This window comes from Clavelina lepadiformis, chromosome 1, assembly GCF_947623445.1.
Source record: "Clavelina lepadiformis chromosome 1, kaClaLepa1.1, whole genome shotgun sequence".
In the NCBI taxonomy this organism is placed as follows: domain Eukaryota; kingdom Metazoa; phylum Chordata; class Ascidiacea; order Aplousobranchia; family Clavelinidae; genus Clavelina; species Clavelina lepadiformis.
The window spans coordinates 14,602,106-14,623,416 of NC_135240.1; the positions used below are offsets into that span (position 1 = coordinate 14,602,106).

Genomic DNA, 21,311 nt, shown 5'->3' on the forward strand with positions numbered 1-21,311 from the left:
GACTTCACAAAAATTGTGCATGATTCAGCACTTCTGATTTGTTACAGTTTAGTTTATTGTTTTGTGTGTTTCGTTTGTGTATCATAAGTGTGATTTGTTTGCACGTTTCGTGATTTATATTTTTTGCTGTACTGTATACCCTTCTTTGTATGGTTTGTTGCGTTTCTTATATATAGCATTGTATTGTTTTTGTTTTGGTCGCATTTAGTTCCTCTCGCCTCCCAATTATGCTGCCAGCTTCTTTAATCCTTGCTGATTGCAATGAATACTTGTCGTTTTCCTGATCTGGACATTTAGTTATCTCAAGTGAGTTTGGTTAAGAGTGTTGGTAAAAAACAGCTTTTATTGGAACTGCTATTTTTCTTCTGCTAGATTAGCATTAAGTATGAGATGTTGCAGAGATTAGATAGTTTTGCATTTAGTTTTTCTTAACTAAGGATTTGCGTTTTTATTTAATCAAGCATCGTGCCTTATTCAGGTATATACCAGTGCCTTTTCAATATACCAGTATACGCATACGTATACGCAGTATACTTTGGTGTGACGGTTGGCCGCAAGCGAAGGGATCTACGTTTGCGTTTTACGCAACACTTGTAACTTTTTGCGTGCTATTCAAACTACAATTACCTCTACCAAGGTTTAACACTTTGATCACCTTCAGCAACTATCCTATCTTGATTATAAAAATCTTAACTTTTACTTTGCATGCACTCGTACAATTCATAATGGAAGAAACTATTTTAGTCTGACTTATCTTACGCAGATAACACCGAGCCTGCCGTTTGAGAATCACATAGGCGTGTTCGTGTTATATAGTATGACGGCATATTCGGAAGCGCACTCCTTTTAAAACAACCTGAATTAAAGAGAAGAATTTTCCCATGACTTGCACGTTGGTATAGAATATAGCTTTCTTGATCAGATGAAATTTGTCCAGTGAACACCTTATTAACATCACCAAGACTCGGTATAATCTGTAATTATCTCAACCAACAATAAGTTTATTCATTTTAATTTAGTGTTGCTGATGACAACCTACACAATTTTTAGCCGAGAAGCATTATAAAACATTTAGTATAAAATAAAACATACATTATTTGATTTGAAAAATAGGGCCTAACAGGTTTTTGCTACGTGTTTTACAAACTTTATTTATATATACAATTTGTTTTTTATAGATGGGGTAAGCATTGTTTTCAAAAGCGATTTTATCGTTGTCGTTGTAGGCTATAATTTGAAAGTAAATTGGGGAAATGGCTTATGAGAAACTCGCTTGTTAATTTTAAAATCTCAAGGTTTTGGAGTCAGGTAAAAGTAAAAAAATGTATTGAATCATTTTTGTCATCCAGTCATCCCGCATTTATTTATGGATGAGACGTCACATTCTGAATTTATGAGTATAAGTCTACATTCCACGCAATGCATACTTACTATCGCTACATAAAACACAATAGCTAGCTGCACATGACGTAAAGAATTTCCAAACCAGGCTTCTTTAATACTTGCTGATTCAGTAGGAGTTTCCTGTCAACCACCAGCATGATTATTGTCTTTGTGACGCGCATCGCGTGAGCAACGTGTTAAAACTATACGTCTCTAATGATAAACAAGTCTAGCGATGGATGTTTCTGAGTTTTCCGTAAAAAAGCAGACAAGAATGCTACAACAAGCTAAGGTTAATTTGCAGGCAAGTGCAGATAATGTTTATATGATGCCATCGTCACGGCCAGCAAAACCACAGGATTCAGTTTTTAGTAAGAACGAGAACAACACCCAAGCACCAGATGACAGCATTTATATGGTGCCCAACAACCAAACATCATTTGAAATGCTTGATATGTCGGAACTCCGTATATCTTCAGCTGATCACAAAATTGTTACCAGAGAGGTTGTAACGCCCGACAGAGACAGCAAAACAAAGGAAGAAAGAAACGACAAAAGCCCACACTCACCAAATATAGAAAAAAATAAAAACTTGGCCTCCTCTTATAAAACCGGAGTACAACTTGAAAGTGCACAACCGTCTAAATTTCTATTTACAAACTGTGACGCAAACGAACAGCTTTATGTTGAGGTGAGAAGATTTTGCAATATATTTCGTTCTTCAGCTCTAACATTTAATTAAGAGATGTATGCTTCCTTTCAAAATACAGGCCTTCGGGCGGGCATGTAAATCGTAATTTATCTGAAAACTTACTCATGCATATTGGTATGCAAATAGGTTGAAGAAGGAAGTTTGAAATATTAAGATCCAAATAAATGAATAAATAAGTATTAAGCTGTACTTATTAAATAGTATTCAATACAAAAATACACAAACATGTATAGGTTAAATATTTATGAAGTGTTTTAATTTTACAGTATCTTTTCTAATATTTGTGGATGGCCAACTTCTGACGCTGACCTGCATAACTTATGAAGTTAAAACCTTTTACATTTATAGGCTGAAAATGCAACGACATCACCTACATTTCGTAAAAGGTTAATTCCGTCATCACCTTCAAAGAACAGTCTGCAATTGCTTCAGCCATTGCCAGAAGAACAAGATTACATTGATTTTACTCTTACCGTTTCCACTGAGAGCCCATCACGTGGCCATGAAGCAATTCGAAAAAAAAGCATCATTGTCCTTCGAGGAGAAACAGAATACAATAGCTTCGTAAGGTAAAATAAAAATAATCTCCAATATGTTGCCAATCGAAATGCGAAAAGCAGTTCTGTATGATAACCATACGCTCTTTATTAAAGAAGAAGCATTCAATAATACGTCATGCCCAGAAAGAGCGATTCGTGTATTAAAGTCATATTATGTGAAAATTGTTCTGTTTCACTGTTACGCGACAAGAAACTTGGGTAAAAGCAAGTCTTTTTTTGAATGAAAGCAAGCTCGGTGTTTAGCTTCGGTGTCGTTGAAGTATTAACTTCAAAAGAAATGTATGATCTTTTGTTCACTTTTCTCGTTGGAATACAACTTGCTTGCGTGATGATGATGACGTATATGTGATCTGCTACAGCAGCTACATACAATGCTTGACCTTTTCGGTTTAAAGTTGTAGCCGCCGAATAGATGGCAGCAAAAATACGTGGTTTATCTCATAATTTTTTGCTTACTATACTTGGAAACGTATTTTTCACCAAAACAGACTACCAATAGTCTACACCTTTGACTGTTTGAAAGACGTCATTACGGTTATATGGGTATGATGGGACGTCATTACGGTTATATATCATACAAGCTAAAGGCTTAAAACTTTAAATTTGCTTAAACAAAAATGACTATCCTTTTGCACAGCAAGCATTCAAATCTCATTTTCTGGTTATTCATACACTTGTATAGGGTTATAGAGTTTAAAGTCAAGCAGGTAGCCAAAAACAATAAAATTTTGAGCAAAGTTTTACAATAACCTATGAAATTGTCTACAAGTTGTGTATGGCCAAGTAACCTATTCCATTTTGATAAATGTTAACAAACTCACATTTAATTACCAATTCGTACATTCCTCAAACAAACACAACTTTATCCCTGCAGCAGTATATCGAAAGAAATAGGATTTCGAATTTATTGGTGACATTTTTTCCATGTAGATTCTACCTTGCCGAAACACACCAATGCAACAACTGTATTGCTTTTGTTCGGTAAATCCATCACGACGGTGAGAAACAAAAACCATTTGTTGATAACATCTGTGAAAGATATTTCTTTAGGGTGGATTGTTGCATTGCGTAGGATGATGTTATTAGTATAAACGTATATGTTGTACTTAAACAATTTTTTTATATACATGTTTATACATGAGATTTCATCGACATGTTTTAATTGTATTTTTGGGACTGTCTTACCTGTCTCGGCATTTATAGAGCGTCTGCTCGTAAAGAACACGCCCCGAAACAAGGCAAGTTCAAAAAACGTATGGCTTATAGTAATAATAACACGGTAATTCACGCAACGCAAAGCTGGTTAGATCCGCCGAAATGTCAATTAAATTTAGCGCTTGACAGGTTTGTGGGAGTGCTGCCGTTACTGTCTTGTAAGTCTTTTCGTTTTCCTTGACGATCGTTACATACATCAAGCACATTTTCATCATTCATTGCCACACGAGTAGTATAATACGTAATCTTTTTCCTGGTTTCTTTCGATGAATTAATCCTATTTGGTTAAAGTGATTTTTACAAGCGGTAAGTTTTGTAAAAACAAAATACAGTACTTAAAAGGCTTGTCTGGTCATGGTCGACAAACTTGTTTCCTTGTTTCGGCAGTTATCATGTCCGATTTTTGAAATCAGTGCTGACTGCTCAAAAAAACAGGAAAGGGTAATGACGGATTATTATTTTAGAAAAAATATCATGTAACATTACATACCTCTTATTTTTCGTTGCTTTCTCAAAGTATTTTCCAGAATTTTTGGTTTGTCTCAGTTGTCCAATTGCTTTGAAACCTATAACATATCAAGGATACTCAAAATCGGTTTTTCTTATGTTTTAAATTATGTTAACCAAATCAAAATAAAAAAAAATCGCTTCATATTAGGCTCATGTGTACACATGGGCGTGTGCAGTATGTGTGGGAACGATCATAACAATGTTAACTGTGCAGTCTTATTATTCTTATTGTTTCCCTTTTTATGAACGCGGTTGAACAGTTCATATTCAGGCAAAAGTGATGAATCACGGGCAAACAATTCAAGTGACATGCACGATCATAAGGTAAGCTTCACTAAGGACTAATTTGATTTATTGCACCAGATGTTAGGCTGTGTACAACATCGATTTGTTCTTGCGTCACATGAACGAATTAAATGCCAGACAAAAGCAGTGAGTTTTTTGCGTTGTACTCATATGGTATCCTGAACGGTTTTCGACAATGTTTGTGTATACGGTAAAGTTTCATTTGCTCAAATCCAACAATTTGCAAACTCATTGCGATAAGATAAATACGTAACATCACGTAGCCGCTTTGATCACTATCTTGAATTATTTTTGAAAAAAGTTTTCTCGAAAACGCAAGATGTTCGGCATTGGTAGAAGTGAAGGCCATGAATTGTGATTGTTTGTGGGTTTCGGCAGACATGCACGCAGGCGATCTTAATGTGAATTTTGTGCTATGTATAGCTTGAAATAATGCGTTCGTTTTTAAAAAACGCGACGGCATTTTAGCTGTTAGCATTTTAAAAATAATTACCCTTACTAAATTACCCAAAATAGAACAAAATATTTAAAATGAGTAAAATCCGTGTCATGTATTTTTGCACCAACTTCTATCGTTTCGCGCAAGGTCTGATCATAAGTGATACCAAGGCAGGTAATTGCAGTAAACTGGCCACAATATGATACCTACATATAGGGCGCTACAATGTTATTTGATTTATTAAGCTCAAAAGCGATAGTAAACTGTGTCTTTATTTATATAAGACCTCCACTTCAGTTGGTCAACAACTGCAATGAGTCACAAGTTGATTTATTTGATATTTTCATGCAGACATCAGCCAAATTTCCTCTGCAGTCCGACCCTTGTGACCACTATTTGGAATCCAGCAGCAATGGTAAGTGGAAAACTTCCGGTATTTGATGACGGCAATTCTCATTGCCATCCTTGTGCGAAGCAAAGCTTGACTTTATTCATCCTGTGCTTGTTTTTGAGAAACACGGCAAGTAAATTTGATAGAAAATTGGAAGAGTTTAGAAAACTTGAATGACCCAAGTTCTTCGTCGATGGGCGGAAAAGTTTCTCGTATCAAAGCAGTTGCAATAAAGAAGAAAGAAGAAGAAAAACAAGTAAAGTACAATCCCGAACTTGTAACTATACTTTATTTATGACACATACTTTATACTCGTAAACTGCTTAAGCAAGAGAAGGTATAGGTGTATTGTTTGGCAGTAGTATGTTATTTTATGAAATGAAAACTTGTTAAAATGCATTACTTTGAATTGAACCAGTAGAAAAAATCTAAATATTGAAAAAAGTAATTACTTGATTTTTTCGGCGTAGTATTTGCTTATTCTAAAAATATGCTTTGCAAATGATTAGTTTTAAAGCAAAAGCAAAAACACAAAGACCAACGGAATTTAGAAATAACAACTTCATCGTGTAAGCTAGGCCGAAACTTACATAAAATCTAAACTCTGGGAATGGCTGGGATATTACTGTAGCTATATTAACAGCGTTCTCAAGCTATAGGTTGCCACACAAACGAATGCCAGTAAGAAAGACTGTACCGATGAGTGGTGAATCGTGACACGGTTGATAGTTTACGAGCAGACACAAAAGCATTTCGTATCGTTCTAAAGTCTAAACAGTAAATCGCTACCATACAGTATTTTGATCGTATAGTTATTGGGTCGCACCATTTTCAAAGCGAGGTGGATTACATAAATATTGGTTGAGAAACACTGAACTATACCATGATCCGGTATATGCTTTGGTATCATAATTTTTATTCTTGGACTGAAGAAATTCTTATCGCTCGAGCCCCGGTCACCCAGCTTTATTCTTTTTAAAAATTCCAATAGACAGTCATACATTTCTTAGTTGTTTTTTGAATTTGCATGTATTTCCCGAATTTAAAACTGTTCACCAGGACCCCTGAACAGGAGCAAGCGTCATTAATGCCTTGTCCAATGCAAGGTTAGCGCCACCGGGCATCGAACAAGAGCTGTATTATCGTGAGCCCCAGCGCTCTAACCAATCCCCGCTATACCATACTGCATATGAGCAGTATAACTGCAACGAGGCTTCTTAACTATACATAATCTTATGTAACGTTTACAGGTTTTGTCCACATGCAGTTTACAAACATGTTTACAAATAAATCTCAAATGAACTTTTTTGTTTTACCTCCTTCATAGTGTTATATGGGCTTTTAATAATTGTTATAAGTGTTAAATCAATTAACTTAGGATTAGAACCTTTCCTGGTTGAATGTATCACACTTTAATGTACATGTTTCATGTTATTACTTGCCGGCGTCATGCTGATGTAGCCTACTACTTGAGAGTAATAAACTAGAGATTTTCTATTTTAGAAGGATGATCCATCGTCTAAAAATCCCAATTCTTTGACTGCAACAGACAGAGGGGTTCATTCGGTGACGTTGAGAAAAGATCACCTCAAATGCGATAAGCAACAACGTAAGCAAACGACGAGGCCAATTTCTATGCCTTTTGATTCACCACCGGAACCACCGGTACAGCCGGATAACAACCCTCCACTCTCAGCAACCAATACTAATCCGTGTAAGAATATGCTGATTTTACTTAGATATCAGTTTATACTTATGATTTATTTAACCTGTCTTTCCAAGCAAACAAATCGCATAAACTGCTTATATACTGCTGTTTTATACGAATAACATTTTAATTTTTGATGTTGACGATTGCTGATTTTTTAATTTAGTGTGTCAAACATGACCTTTAATTTAAATCAAAACAAGTCAAACAATTTTTCTTTTGCCTTTATATCCTTGACAGTAGGATCATTCTATAGAAAAACTATTCTTTATTGCTGCTGTGTTTTGTTTCTTCCTACTGCATCTGCTGTGTTTTTATTATCTATGTGTTCATAGTTTCTTCTACAATGAATGTCTTAAAATCTGTATCTTTATTGCCTTTGTGAATTTAAATGAGTTACTGGAAAAGATTAGAATATCTTAAATACAATGTCATTCATTGCAGCACAACGACCCCTACCGCCTACACCCTTACATATTGCCGTGTCAAAGGAAATAGACAAAATGTCAGAAATTTCCCACCAACATACCGTTTTAGGGAGAAATTCATCAATACCTCAGGAACCACCCCCGCTTCCGCCGATAAGTGATCAACTTCCTGCTCTTCCTCCTAGAAGTGCAACATCATTTGCTCCGAAATTACCGTACCGTCCAGTAATGAAACATATGCTTTCTGATGAATCAGCAATGAATTGCCCCCCGGAGTCGCCTTCGAAAACGCAAGAATTTTTAATTTCACAAGAAAGAACAGCTTCTGCCGAAAACAAGTTGGAAACGTTGGAGCAAGATGCAGAAAATGTCAAGTCTTTAAAAAATGAGGGAAGTTGTAATACATCAACGCCAACCAAAAAGTTACATCCAATAGAAGAAATGATAAAAATAAAGCAACAAATCAAAGTTTTGGGACGTTTAAATAGAGATAAAAACCTTGACTGCACCACCCAGACTATAACCGACACATTTCGACAAAGCAATGACAAGCTCACAGCAAGCAAACTTGGTTCAAAACCTTCGGATTCTCAAATAGTCCTTGATCCCAAGGTATCCGATTCGTCCTTCGTTAAACCTTCTTCCAGCTCATCTTGCCCGGGTAAGCCAGCTCCAAAGATTCCCCCCACTTTGCCTAAACCACTTACAAAACGGCCTTCAAGTTCATTGAACTCGCCGAACACCCCTACAAAACTCGCAATTTGTGCAAGTAAACGCTTCGATGATGCTGCAAACGCCATGAATCAAAGCAAAGCTGTTTCAAAAGCACCGCCAATTCCAAGCAAACCAGTCGGATTCTCACCAAATCGCAAACCTGTGGGCAAGAGTCACTCATTTCAACCACCTTCAATACTTAAGAACCATGATTCTTTTGTAGTAGAATTATCAGCAGGTATCCGGAAGAACAATCTTGCTGGAGAAACGAGACCTAATTTATTGCCACCTGATCCTGTAAGTGGCCCTTTCCCTACCGCCAACAAACTTCGGTCAACAACCGGAAGCGATAATTCTCTCGAAAGCGGTTTTGGTAAGAGTCATGAGTTTACAACACCAAAAAAGCCACGCCACTTAAGAAGTGGGTACACTTTGCACAAACTTCAAGCTGAAAGACTTGCGAGTTTAGAAAATGATGGACCATTATGTTATTTGAGTAAACGGGAGCCGGGAGATGGTAACGACAGCCCCAATAACACTCCAAAGACAGACATCGAAACGTCATCTGATTTATACACCTCAATTGAAGAGTTTCCACCTACCTGTGATTTTAAAAGTGTCTCGCCTTCGCTTTCTGACAAAATATCTGCCTTTAATGAGAGCTCTGTCCCCCAAAAACTTACCACGAGAAACAAAATGACAAGGTCTGCCACTTTTGATGGCGACCTTATTTTAGGCATAAACGAGCAACCTGATAACATAAGCCGTAAAATGTCCTTATCAAACATTCGAGAAGGCTTACCTCTTATATCACCAAAGACCAGGGTGAAACCCAGGCCAAACGTACCTCCCCCACCTCGGCCTAATCCCTCAATACCAACGACAAAACGAACAGCAGAAGACTCAAAAAGTAATGGTTGTCATATAAAAATTTAGTATATCAGTACTTCAACGTTACTAAACTATTTTTGGTAATGAAAGATGCTTGAATGTTTAATTTTCATACTCCTTTTTCATTATAACTTTTAAATGAGATTTGTAATTACAGCTAAAATGCCACCATCTCGACCCCCACCCCCTTCAGAGAATAACATTAGAGCAGCCAAATTACGCAAAGAAACATCGAGGTGAGGAGGTTGAAGACTATTTCTAAACGTTTCTTTCAATAGTATTAATATCTAATATTATAGAATGTATGTATGTATGTGTTGCAGAATAGATAATGGAAAGAACCAAATGCCACAGTCATCACCAAAGCTTCCGGTACGATACATATTAAATAATTTCCGTGAAAACTGATAAAAAGACAATGTAAACACACACATGTTATATATACAGGAAATTATCTAAATATATACTGTTAAAAATATTAGTAAATTTTACAGTTTTCATCTTGGTATATTTTTAATGTGTAGAACGTAAATCTATAATTGTAGTCGTAAATTTATAATTGATTTCACTATAAATCTGATACGTTTAAAAACGAAGGACGTAAATAAATTGTGCAGTAATATATCAAATTAGCTCTTTTAAACTGAGAAAAAATAATAAGTTAATCCAGAAAATCTTTCGTACAGGAAATATTGCGTTTGCAGAGCCTAGACACGCCGACGACTGCTTTCGAAGGTATGATTGATGTAGCCTTATAATCTACATACAGTACGTTAAGCACTGTCAAGAAATTTTGTACGACATAAGTAAAACCTATAGCGCCCAACATTGCAAATTGCCATTAACAAGCAAATTCATGTAGTTATATACTATTTTTTTAGAAGCCATGTACAGTGCTATAGACGATGCCAGAAGCGACACAGCAAGCACCGGAAGTGAAGAAAAGTATAGAAATTTAAATACAAAATTGTATATCATCATCATAAATATATATTTCATTTTAATATTCTTGAGCGTTCGTTAATTTGAACCTTAACTTCCTAACAGACTAAACGCTTCATCGTTTGGTGTTGGAGCAAGAAAAAAGAAAATGAGTTTTGGAAATTTTGCAAATTCAGTTTCAGCTTTGAAAAATAAACTCGCACGAAATAAAGTCGATCAAACCAATGCACCAGGAAATACTGCTCATAACATGACAAATGACATTAAGATACAACCCCAGCTGGAAGTAACAAGTCAGGAAAACAATTATTCCGAAGAAGGCATCTATGTTGGTATTGATGAAGACTACCTCGTTGGTACTGGTACCAACAACAGTAATAACAGCAATATATATTTAACTTCAATACCAACATCTTCAGAAACGCAAACGTTTGGTTACGCTGAACTTGAACATGGCAATTTTTCTTGAAATTTTGCAGTATTAAATCACAGATTATTAGAATTTAAATTTTAACTTTACTGGTAATTCCATTGATCGTTTTCTTATTAAGCAATGTCAAGCAATGTCAAGCATCGTCAACGAGTGTTATGTGAAGAAAATCCTTTCTTGCGTGATACCGATTGACTTTGATTGCATTTGGATCTTCATCGTCATCAAACTCGAGAGCCTGAATATCAAGTTAAACGATTTAAAAAAATGCTTAGGCGTAAAGTGCATGTTTACCAAAAACTCTCGATTTGCATGTGGGATTTTTCCTGTTTTATGTCTAAAATATTGTGCTTTGTACTAAACATTTATACAGTGAATAGTGCAGCGTATTTTCAAATACAGCAGCCAGTATAACAAACGTGCTTTTGCAACGCTTTTGGTAATATTTTTTTAAAAATTAGTTGTCACTATACTCGAAGCAAGATTGTATAACATCTGCATATGCATAGCATAGTAGGCATATCAGACAGTGTTGAAATCAAAGGACCTCCTATGCTATGGGGCGCCGCTTGTAAAAAAAATAATTTTTTCGCCAGAGCACGCTTTTCTAAGCCAATAGTTGACAAATCAGGATGATTTACATTAAATGCCGGGATCATTTCTTTCCGATTTAAATAAATCGTCTTGATTTTAAATAAATCCTTCCGACATAATTAAATCGACCTGAAATAATTTAAATCGTCCTAATTTATTTAAATCAGACAAAAAAATGTCGATTTAGCATTCAAGCGAGACCATTTTCCGATTTCTCAAGCGTGCAATGTCGCAAGATTGGATAAATCCACTGCAGGAATAGGTAGCCTATATAGGTTTAAGAACTTGTAAAAATTTCTTTTGTCAGAGTAATGTGTACTACCTGTACTCAAGTGATTGGAATATGACGACGTTTTTCGGTTCTTTCCAAAGCATTAGTACATTGGTAAACGTAAGACTTCTAGGCGTGCCATTACTCCACTTTATCAAGCTTTCTACGCATCCTTTGCAGACAATACGAGGAGCTCATGACTTATTTTGGCCACAAAGCTTCACTCTAAAATATGCAAAATATACCTTCACAAAATCAGTGATGGTTTTTCTCTGTTCTTTGACGGTATATTGTCAGCGGATGTAACAAAACTTATCAAGATCATAGCGACAGCTTCTTCGTGCTAAACTCATACTGTATCTCTCAAATTCAAACTTTAGTTACGTGAGTACGAGCTCAAACAAAAGTGATGGTACTCCTTTCTCTAGCTATAACGCTATTAGACCTTAACTGCAACATTTATCTGGTATCTCAAAATATATACAAAATGAAATATTGGCTTGATCTACCTTGATATACGATAGCTAAAGGGAGTTTAGTACATATACGATTACCATCACAAAGAATCCGTAACTTTCAGAATGATAAACCCGCTGCTGCATTCCTATTACATGCTTGGTAACTGCCTGATGGTGTATACTGTATACTTTAGCCTACAGTTTGCCGAAAGCTGAGTAAATCACTGTTAAACTAACGATCTACCATACACCAACATACATACAACTAAATAGAATAGCTTGTGACATGAAAAATGGAGTCTAAAAATTTAAATCTCAGAAGTGTTTTCAGTATTGTACTACTGAAGAAATGAGGTGCTTCATCGAAACTTCAACATATTACAGTGGTAGCTGGTGGAGATATAAGGAATGAGTACTACCTAAGAGACATTTACAATAAACCTGGTAATGATACTTGTATTCAAATTTGGCATATACGTTACAAAAGGTAACGATTTTTCTCTTTTCCGAAAATGAAAAAAAATCGATATCTGAAAAACTAGAGCTAGTTCAAAAAAACGAATATCATTTTCGGAACTCGGCGGCCCAAAGTTATTCTAGAACCTTTGAAATACCTTCGGCACTTAAAAATTTTTTTGTTGGCCGGTGGTTAGAATAAATCTATTATCACATCTATTAGATCGAACGTTTTTCCCATTCAAGGGAAAACTGCTGTACTTTTTTATGAAAACTATAAAGCGACTATGGTCACCGGCAGGTTGAGTTGTTAGAAAAACACAGTTGGTTATAATATATTATTAACACGCACTTCGAAATATGGAATTCCCGTGGTCCCAATTCTCTTTAGCTGCCAGTTTGCAGCAAAAATGCATGCTCTTTTCCTGAAAAAAAAAACAAACATACCACGTTTGCGTCTACTTCAAGTTCCTTGTGCAGATCATCAGTTTTGTGAGATTCTGGCGCTTTTCCAAATGTGTATTTCGTGCTATGTGAGTCATTTTCCGGGTGAACTAAGATGATAAATTTAAATTTATCGGAAGGTCAGACAATACACTACAACAAAGATGCTTATTATAAGTGTGCAATTTGTTATAACTTTTAATGGTATAGCATTAGAATTGTGCCTTTGAAACTGTTGACTGATTGACAAAAATTAAATTGTTGTTTGTGCGGTAGAAGTAAACTGTTATAAAAAGCGTCTTACTAGACTGTTGGTCAATATCTTCAGCATTTAGGAGCATTGGAGCTTTTATGCTTTGAACACTTGAAGACGTTCGACGTGCAGCAGGCATATGAACACGGATTTTTCTCACAGACTTTTCGTTTTCTGTTTTTGTTTGAATCAACGGCAGATAAACCTAAGGACAGGAGAAAACAAGTAACTTTATAGTTTATTTGTTTATCTTATACTTGGTTGGAAATAAATAGATTATGTTGGCTTTAAGTTATGGAAAGTTCAAGGTTTAGCAAAGAGCAAACAAGAATGTCAGTCAGCAATCGTTGTACAGACCTATACGTAGGACCCTTTTCAACTACTGCTTATTTGTTTTGTAAAAAAACCTAACGTTACCAATAAGCCCATATGGTAGAATGTGAGTGCAACTTAAAATTTTGTAAAAAATGTAAAAATAAATGAAGATAAATATAGAAATAAGAAATATGAAAAAAAACTAACGTAAATAAATTTAATTTAAACTAAAATATTTTAAAATGAAAATAGTATACAACGAACTTTAAAAAACCAAACAGAAAACTAAACAAAATCAAAATTAAAACAAAAATAAAGTGAAAAGTAACGTTAAAATGTAATAAAAATTAAACTAAAAAATGAAATAAAATCACAACGGAATTTTAAAACAAAATGGAAATTAAATTCAATATGAAAGTAAAATGAAAAGCAAAACGCAGTTTGCACTGTGGCCAATGGGGGCTAGAGAGCAAAATGTTTTCAGCACTAAAAGTTAACATTTAGGCAAAACTGTAAGGCCTATAAGCAGGGTTGCCATCAGTCTCAACTCAAAAATAAGGACGACTAGAAAATGAACGAGGAATACCACCTTAAACAGTGTACAACAAGAGAAAGCAACCAATGTTCCTAAAAAAAAAAAAAAAAAAACAAGACACTATCTGCATGTTCATAATTTTGGTATCTCTTTGGTACAAAATGGTATCCGTAAAGGTGACAAAATGCCCAAAATAAGGACAAAAGTGCCCACCTTCGCCCTAAAAATAAGGACGAGAGTGAAAATAAGGACATTTCTTAGAAAAAAGGACAAACATATTTTCTAAGACACGGACCTTTAAAATAAGGACAAATCTTAGAAATAAGGACGGTATGGCAACCCTGCCTATAAGGTTTATATTGTGTTAAAAATATTTACGTTTGTACGTAAACTCTTCCAAGGTTATTGGTAAAAGTCTGAAATTTTTAAACTCTTGTATATAAGCATACATTTTTGTAAAAAATCGAGAAATGTGTCTCTTACTTTTGTTTCTTTTTAGCTTAGTCTAGCAAAAGGCTCAGTCTCTAGCTTTACGGCTACAAAGGGTGTTGATATAGTATATATGGGATATAGTTAAACTATAGGCTAGCTGGAAAGCGTAAACGATTATGATGTTAAATGACATTTATTAATATGTACATTGTACTATGCACATGTCTTAAACCATTTTATTTTTGAATTGGCTGAATATAATAGCAATGAGCAAAATAAAGTTAGTTTATAAGCTGCCTATAAAAGAAAGAAATTTTCTTAGAAATTGCGTTAAAAATAACTACTGACAACACTTTCTTAGCTAGAGTTTGCATCCGAATGTTAATCAGTCTCTTCTCATCATCATCTATCCCATAATCTTCTCAGCCTATTCCTCTCGATTCTTTGCTTTCTTTAGACTGGAGCCTCGGCCAGTCTCAATCCTCTCCACCCAGAGATGTTATCTTCCCATTGTATTCATTTTCTGCTTCTCCTTCTCCCTCCTTTAACCGTGCCTTACAGGACTGTCTTTGAGAGTCCAGTTGATCTTGTTACATGACGATACCAATGCAGTTTCCTTCTTTTCATATTGGCCAGAATGTCTTCATAAGAACCTGTTCTGTGGATGAATTGTCTTTTAACTTCTGATTTCGTAATGTGGTCTTTGTACGGGATGCCCAACAATATGCGAAATCGTCTCATTTCCATTGCCTGTATTTTTCTTTCAATGTCGGCAGTCAGTATCCAGGTTCACATCCATACAAAAGTATAGAAATGAAAAGGGAGCACACTAGTCTGATTTTCAATCTGATTGAAATGTTTGAGTCCTTGCAGAGGTTTCTCAATGTACCAAGCGCTTCTGTGATCTGGGCGATCCTAAAAGACCTTTATCTTTGGATCTGTTTTCTTTGACAACTGCACCCAGATATTTGAAACTTTTGACCGTTACCAGTTTCTATTTCTCTACCTCAGTGTTATTGTTTGTCGTCATCTTCGTCTGATCGGCATTTATTAGCACGCCGTATCGGCATTTATTTACCGCAGCTTTATGGTTCCCCATAAAGCTGCGTGCCAGACTGTATCGAAAGCTTTCTTGAAGTCCACAAACACATGATACCAGTCTTATTGGTGTTGAAGGTATCTCTTTCAAATGAATTTGAAATTGCAAATTTGCTCCGTTGTACTTCTTCTTGGGCGAAACACGCTTGTTCTTCCGCAATGATCTTTTCAGTTTGTTGTTTCAGCCTATTGTGCAGAAGTTTCAGCATTTATTTGCTGGTATAGCTAATTAATCTGATGGTACAACAAATTCTGGAATTGTTGTAGATTGTCTTTCTTTGGTAAGGCAATGACAAGCGACTGCATGTGTCCATGGTGTGAGCCAAACACTCTACTTCCAGATCTTGTTGCAGATAGCAAGTAAAGACCTGATTATTGTTACTTCTCCAAATTTAACCAATTCTGCGGGAATGTTGTCCACTGTTGGTGACCTCCCTTGTTTCAGTACTCTTACTACCTCTTCAACTTCTCCTTGAAGGATGGAGTCAGCGTTGTTGTTGATTACATGGGGGACATCTAAAATGCTCGTATGTCCTGTGACGTTGTGGTTATACAAATCTGAGCAATACTCCGCCCATTTTGTTAGGAAGTCTTTTTTTCTGACAAACAATTTCCTGCATTATCTTGTATGATGGTACGGCGTTTTTTGAGTAAGTAAACTCTTTCACGAGTTAGCGAGCGACTTTACTATTATTCCTGGTCAGGTTATGGCCAATGTTCTTTTGCTCTTCTTACTGCCCTCCTGGTTTCATTGTTAACTTTTCTGTACTTCTTTGTCCCTTCCACGTTGTCCTTCTTTTTTGCAGGTCTCTCCGTTTATCCCAGAGGTCCAGGATATTGTCTGCGATCTAAGGTTTTTTAAAAGGTCTTTGTTTTCGAATAATGTTATGTTCTGTCTCAGCTCTTGCTATGTTAAAATTTTCAGTCAACGTATTTACACCTATGTTCTCTGCATCCAGGAGGAGCGGAGAAAATTTTCCTCCGATCTTAGCTTGAAATACTTCTGTGATGTTAGGATCCTCTAGCTTCTTAAATTCGAATTTGACTCTGGTGCAGTTTTTCGTTTTTCGTTTTCTTTAACTGAAATCTGAATGTCATCGTCACAAGTTTATAATCGCTTCCAATGTCAGCACCTGGGCAACTCCTTGTTTTGGCAATGTTGACATTGGATAGGAAGCGTTTCTTAATCATGACATAGAGTGTATCTGGGGGTGGTGTTCACCGTTTATGAAATGCCATGTCCATATTCTAGTTGAATTGTGTTGGCTGAGGTGTTTGTCGGCAGCAAATTATTGTGGCTGGCGAAATATAGGAGTCGTAACCCTCTTTTGTTTGTTTCGGCGTTACCGTAATGTTTATACGTTCCCCTCGAATATTTGCAAGCATCATCTGCTCTTATTTTAGCATAGAAATTCCCTTGTACAACGATGATGTCCTGTAGTTGTGTTTGATCAAGGACTTCATGTAGATGATTGTAGAGGGATTCTTCGTCGTTATCATAATTAGAGGTTGGTGCATAAACTTGTGTGATGGAGATTTTAAATGGTGTTATCCTGAGACAAATTCAAATAAAGCGGTTCTAGGTTGGTTGGCAATCCATTACAGTTCTCACGGTTTCTTTATGTACAAGAAAACCAACACCATGTACACGTCTGTTCTCACTTCCACTGAATTATAATTTGTGGTCTTCCAACGTGGTTGTTTCTCCTGTGTATTCCAACGTACTTCACAAAATACTCTACTATACTATGCTAAACAAATTTTACTGAAAGTCGGGAGACTAGGCATCTGGGCCCTCGCCGTTTATTGTTGGGTTGTAGACTAACACCAAACCATGAGGCACCAGGCACACCATAGTTTTTTGTAATTTCAGTTCTTAGTTTATTTTTATTTTTGATTTGTCTTAAAGCAATTTTGATTTTCTTTTGTTTCAAGGTTCTTTTTGCTTTCAATCGTTATTTAAAATGCTTCTTTGCAAGATTTGGATTCGAACCCATATAGTCCAAAGGTATTCAAAGTTTCAAATTCATATTTTGTTTTCATCAGGTTCAATTTACTTCCAACCCCTTTTTTGATACAGGTTTTTACAAGATTCGAAGTCGAACTCATATAGTCCATCATATATACATTCGTGTTTGAATTTATACAACTTACGCTTCATACTAAATTTTTAAAAAAAGTGTTTTATTTTACGATTCTACAATAATTTTTTTCTTTTATGAACTTCCCAGCAAGTAACTATAACATGATCATTTATTGCTTACTTGCGGGATATGTCCTACAAGGTCGGCGAAGGAGTTTAGTTCTCTTTGGATGCTTATGTCGCTCGCAACAAATATTATTGGAACATGAAGGTCGAGTAATTTTCGCAAACCTGTACACAAACACCTTCAGCACCATATTGTATTTTAATGTATATGGTTTCATTTGGAAGCAGCTTTCAGGCAAGCAATGAAAAAATAATTAACGTATTCAACAGGATAATTTTGCTAACTTGTAATAGGCCTACAACATAACTTACCTTCTGAAAAACAGTACATGCACCACTCATTGGTCATATAGGCTGCAGTAAAAACTATTAGTAGTCGAGAGCACTTCTGCATTTTTTCTTTAACTTTTCCAGAATATTCTAAATTGATCAAACAAAAACGTTAGCACAAGTGTAAAGGATACAATTATAGGCGAACAAGGTTGCTTTATGATTTACCCAAACGAGGAAGTAAGTTTTCGTTGTCAACATAGAAATTGTAATTGTGTCTTTTCCGGAGTATATCGATGATATTTCTCTGGACAAACTTCTGATCACTTTCACTTTTACCCATAGATATATATGCATCGAATTCTTTTTCATCTGTTAACGAAACGTTTCTTTTACGAGGAGCAGGCATAGCAATCGAACACTTCCTATTAGCAGCTACATCTCCGATAAAAATTTATTTTGAAAGTGAATGTCTGTGTTTTCAAGACAATTACGCTCAACCTCAAAGATGGAATAAAGCAAATTAACAAGATAAGGCTTAATGCTAGTTTTCTACTAACATGATTTTAAAACTAATTCAAGCTAGCCTGTAATCATTCCATATATAGTATTTAGTTATCGCTAACTATACCGGTATGCTCATTAGTTGTAAATTGAATTTTACTTCTTTAAATTCGTGTCATGAACTCATTGATTAGAGCTAGACGGTCTAGAAAAAACTAGTATAAAATGTACAAAAACCTAAATCAAAAAGGTTACCATTTCCTCTGGAACCGGAACATGAATCGCGGATGCTCAAATAAATATGTGATTTATACCGCTTTGCAACAAAAACAATAATCAGAATCAGCAGAGAAACGAAGAGAAATATTATGAATATCTGAAGTCCAGGAGACATCCTCGTGACTGAAAAAGTATTGTAAGTAAATTGTTAATTGGAGCTTAACTGAACTTCTCATATCACGTTGCACACATATAGTACTTAACTTGTTCTGGTGATTCGAATAATATACTGTATATAATTTGTGCTAAATCCAAACTATATATACTACAGTTTATGCACAACACTTACACGCATCACTATAATAGCGACATATTATAAACAACACTGTAAAACAGGGATCATATCTTTGCCATAATCACATCTTGCCTTATGCTAACTATACCTATATTATACCACCTATTATCTTAATGGTTATTTTTTTCGTGCAGTTGTTTTCCTGGCAGAAAATAACCACTTTATTTGCAGCAGCTGGTTTTACAATGACAAGTTTGGAATCAACGACTTGAAAGATATTGTTTTCAAAATCATCACAATGTTCGTTTTTCCAAACCTAAATTTTAACAGACCTTTGGACAACTTTTTATGTTAGCAGTGAGAACGGCTTTAACTGTATTTATTACTTATATTCTTATTTTCATATAGTATCACTGTACTTTTAAATCTTTGTTTTGAAAAATACATAAATTTTCCGGCTTTTATTTGTGTATTATGAAATATACCACTTGGTCTGAAGCTTTTGACAAACATTCACACGATATGTTGGCATTAGAATGGTTCTCATTTATTTGCACTTCTGAAGTAGTGTTAGGCTTGAATGCACAAAATGATGAAGCATCCTTTTCACTACGTGTGGTCCTCACTTTAAAGACAATAATTCAAACGCATTAGAAATACAGTTTATCCTTCTTACTTATTCCAACCTGACAAATAAATAGATTTCAAGCAGCTCCTATTGGTAGTAGTTGGAGAGTTAGGCTTCTTGTTACTTACCAGTAGCGTACATGAACCCATACTTATCAGTACATAAATAGGTAGCCAACTATAGGGAAAAACAAGTTGCAAGTTATGATGTCTAGCCTCTATCTACATTAGCATTCAATACAAACTTTACCTGCGACATCGTTTTTAGCAAAGTATTGCGGTAAGTCATTGTTAAGAACAGCATTTCCTGTAAATTAGACATATATGTTGTAGTTAAGCTATGTGATTGAATGCTTGTGTCCTGTTGGTTAGCTATAGCCTACACTTACACAAACTTAAATGGAGTGGAAGCTGAGAACTGCCGCGTAATGATGTTAGCATGTATTTAGCTATCAAGTTCACTCGTGTGAAACTACAGTATCTTCTTATCTTAAACTTCTTCTACAATAATTTAGAAATACCTGTACTGTAGGCTATCATACACAAGATACTATTTCAACGTAAGTAGGTCACGCAGCCTGTTGTTAAAAATAGGCGATTAGGTTAAGAGGGACTGTAATGCAAAAAGTTAATTTTAGCTACTTAAGGATTTTATTGCAGTTAGATTTAGATTTGAAGGTAGATTTAGGTTAAGTTTAGGTTACTACAGGTATTTTGTAACATTTAAGTTAGGTTAACAAGAAGCTGTGAAAAATACCGATACCAAGATCTTAAAATCTTAAACGCAAGAAAGTTTTCCGGTGAAATGGTAACAGCCTATATATAAACGTTGAAATTCTGAACATTGAAAAAAGGTAATTTTATTGCACTTAAACAATAGCCTACCGTATTACACGGCAAGAAGAGTAATAGTTTCGAAAGGCTAATTTCAAAGAAGTTTTGTCGATGAATTCGCACAACGTTTAAGGTCACCACGTGGTTTAATTCAAAACACAAAGTGGTTAATGCTTTGCATTCTAATGCTAAACTGAAAGTTTGCGCACAAAAGATTAAAACCTTGGCGAAGGAGCTGTTATATTAGGTGAAAGTATACGTTCAACCTCTGTGCTGTGAAATTATTTTTCTAACAATCTTTCTGTTTTGTTTCTTTTTTGTTTTTTTTTCGACAATAAAGCATACAGCTACGTTAAATCCATTATATGCAATAATCCTTACCTCTTATAGCCTGAGCTAATACGAAGACTTGAGTTATTACCAGCACCCTAATATAGGTATCCATGTTCGCTTAGACATTCTAGGTTTGACACAAACGTTAAAGGTTGGTTCTGACTCGTGCTAAGCGTACAATCTGTTAATATGTAACAGAATAGGCCACATGTAAACATTGTAACAGTACTACAGTCTTACAAAGAAATACAAAAAACGTATTGTGCCTAGATATTGATAAATTATGGAGACAGCAAAAAGTTGATAAAGCAAATCTCATATATTTTATGAGAAGTCATTTCGATTGCATTTATAGTCCTCTACTGTATGCTGGGTTTATTTTATCATTATTAACAAAGACATATCTCGTAAAGAGCAAATATTACCTAGACAATACACCAGTTTGAGTTCCTAAAGAATAGTTTGATTTCTATTGACTACATTAAAGCGCGGATCTTTTTTGCTGACATTACAGTGCATCGTCATTATTATGTAC

The 21,311-nt window shown here is 35.3% G+C and overlaps 2 protein-coding genes across 3 annotated transcripts; one reads left to right on the plus strand and one right to left on the minus strand.

The window, feature by feature from the left end:
* Nucleotides 1-1,542: 1,542 nt before the first annotated feature.
* Nucleotides 1,543-11,047, plus strand: LOC143451350 (uncharacterized). 2 transcript variants are annotated; one of them, XM_076951834.1, is made up of 12 exons: nucleotides 1,543-2,074; nucleotides 2,444-2,664; nucleotides 4,641-4,704; nucleotides 5,477-5,540; nucleotides 5,639-5,772; nucleotides 7,020-7,230; nucleotides 7,669-9,276; nucleotides 9,415-9,493; nucleotides 9,581-9,629; nucleotides 9,944-9,992; nucleotides 10,139-10,202; nucleotides 10,305-11,047. In XM_076951834.1, the coding sequence occupies exons 1-12, from the start codon at nucleotides 1,619-1,621 to the stop codon at nucleotides 10,666-10,668; spliced, it is 3,363 nt and encodes a 1,120-aa protein (XP_076807949.1). In that variant the 5' UTR covers nucleotides 1,543-1,618; the 3' UTR covers nucleotides 10,669-11,047. The 2 variants fall into 2 exon arrangements, with proteins under 2 accessions (XP_076807949.1, XP_076807957.1); XM_076951842.1 differs by having other exon boundaries at nucleotides 5,663-5,772.
* LOC143451365 (uncharacterized) lies at nucleotides 10,758-20,959 on the minus strand. Its single transcript, XM_076951853.1, has 11 exons — nucleotides 20,825-20,959; nucleotides 19,860-19,916; nucleotides 19,468-19,607; nucleotides 19,145-19,298; nucleotides 18,724-18,870; nucleotides 18,193-18,336; nucleotides 18,007-18,114; nucleotides 17,750-17,859; nucleotides 13,157-13,310; nucleotides 12,856-12,962; nucleotides 10,758-10,867 (listed from the first exon to the last, which is right to left on the minus strand). Exons 1-11 carry the CDS (start codon nucleotides 20,886-20,888, stop codon nucleotides 10,766-10,768), a joined length of 1,287 nt encoding a protein of 428 aa, XP_076807968.1. The 5' UTR covers nucleotides 20,889-20,959; the 3' UTR covers nucleotides 10,758-10,765.
* Nucleotides 20,960-21,311: the final 352 nt, after the last annotated feature.

Coding starts and splice junctions, on each gene's coding strand:
- LOC143451350 (XM_076951834.1), top strand. CDS start 1,619: ATGGATGTTTCTGAGTTTTCCGTAAAAAAGCAGACAAGAATGCTACAA. Junction 7,231..7,668: donor AGCAACCAATACTAATCCGT/GTAAGAATATGC, acceptor CATTCATTGCAG/CACAACGACCCCTACCGCCT. Junction 9,630..9,943: donor AGTCATCACCAAAGCTTCCG/GTACGATACATA, acceptor TCTTTCGTACAG/GAAATATTGCGTTTGCAGAG.
- LOC143451365 (XM_076951853.1), bottom strand. CDS start 20,888: ATGGATACCTATATTAGGGTGCTGGTAATAACTCAAGTCTTCGTATTA. Junction 19,299..19,467: donor CAAAAGCTTCAGACCAAGTG/GTATATTTCATA, acceptor GTTAAAATTTAG/GTTTGGAAAAACGAACATTG. Junction 13,311..17,749: donor TTGTAGGACATATCCCGCAA/GTAAGCAATAAA, acceptor TCCTGTCCTTAG/GTTTATCTGCCGTTGATTCA.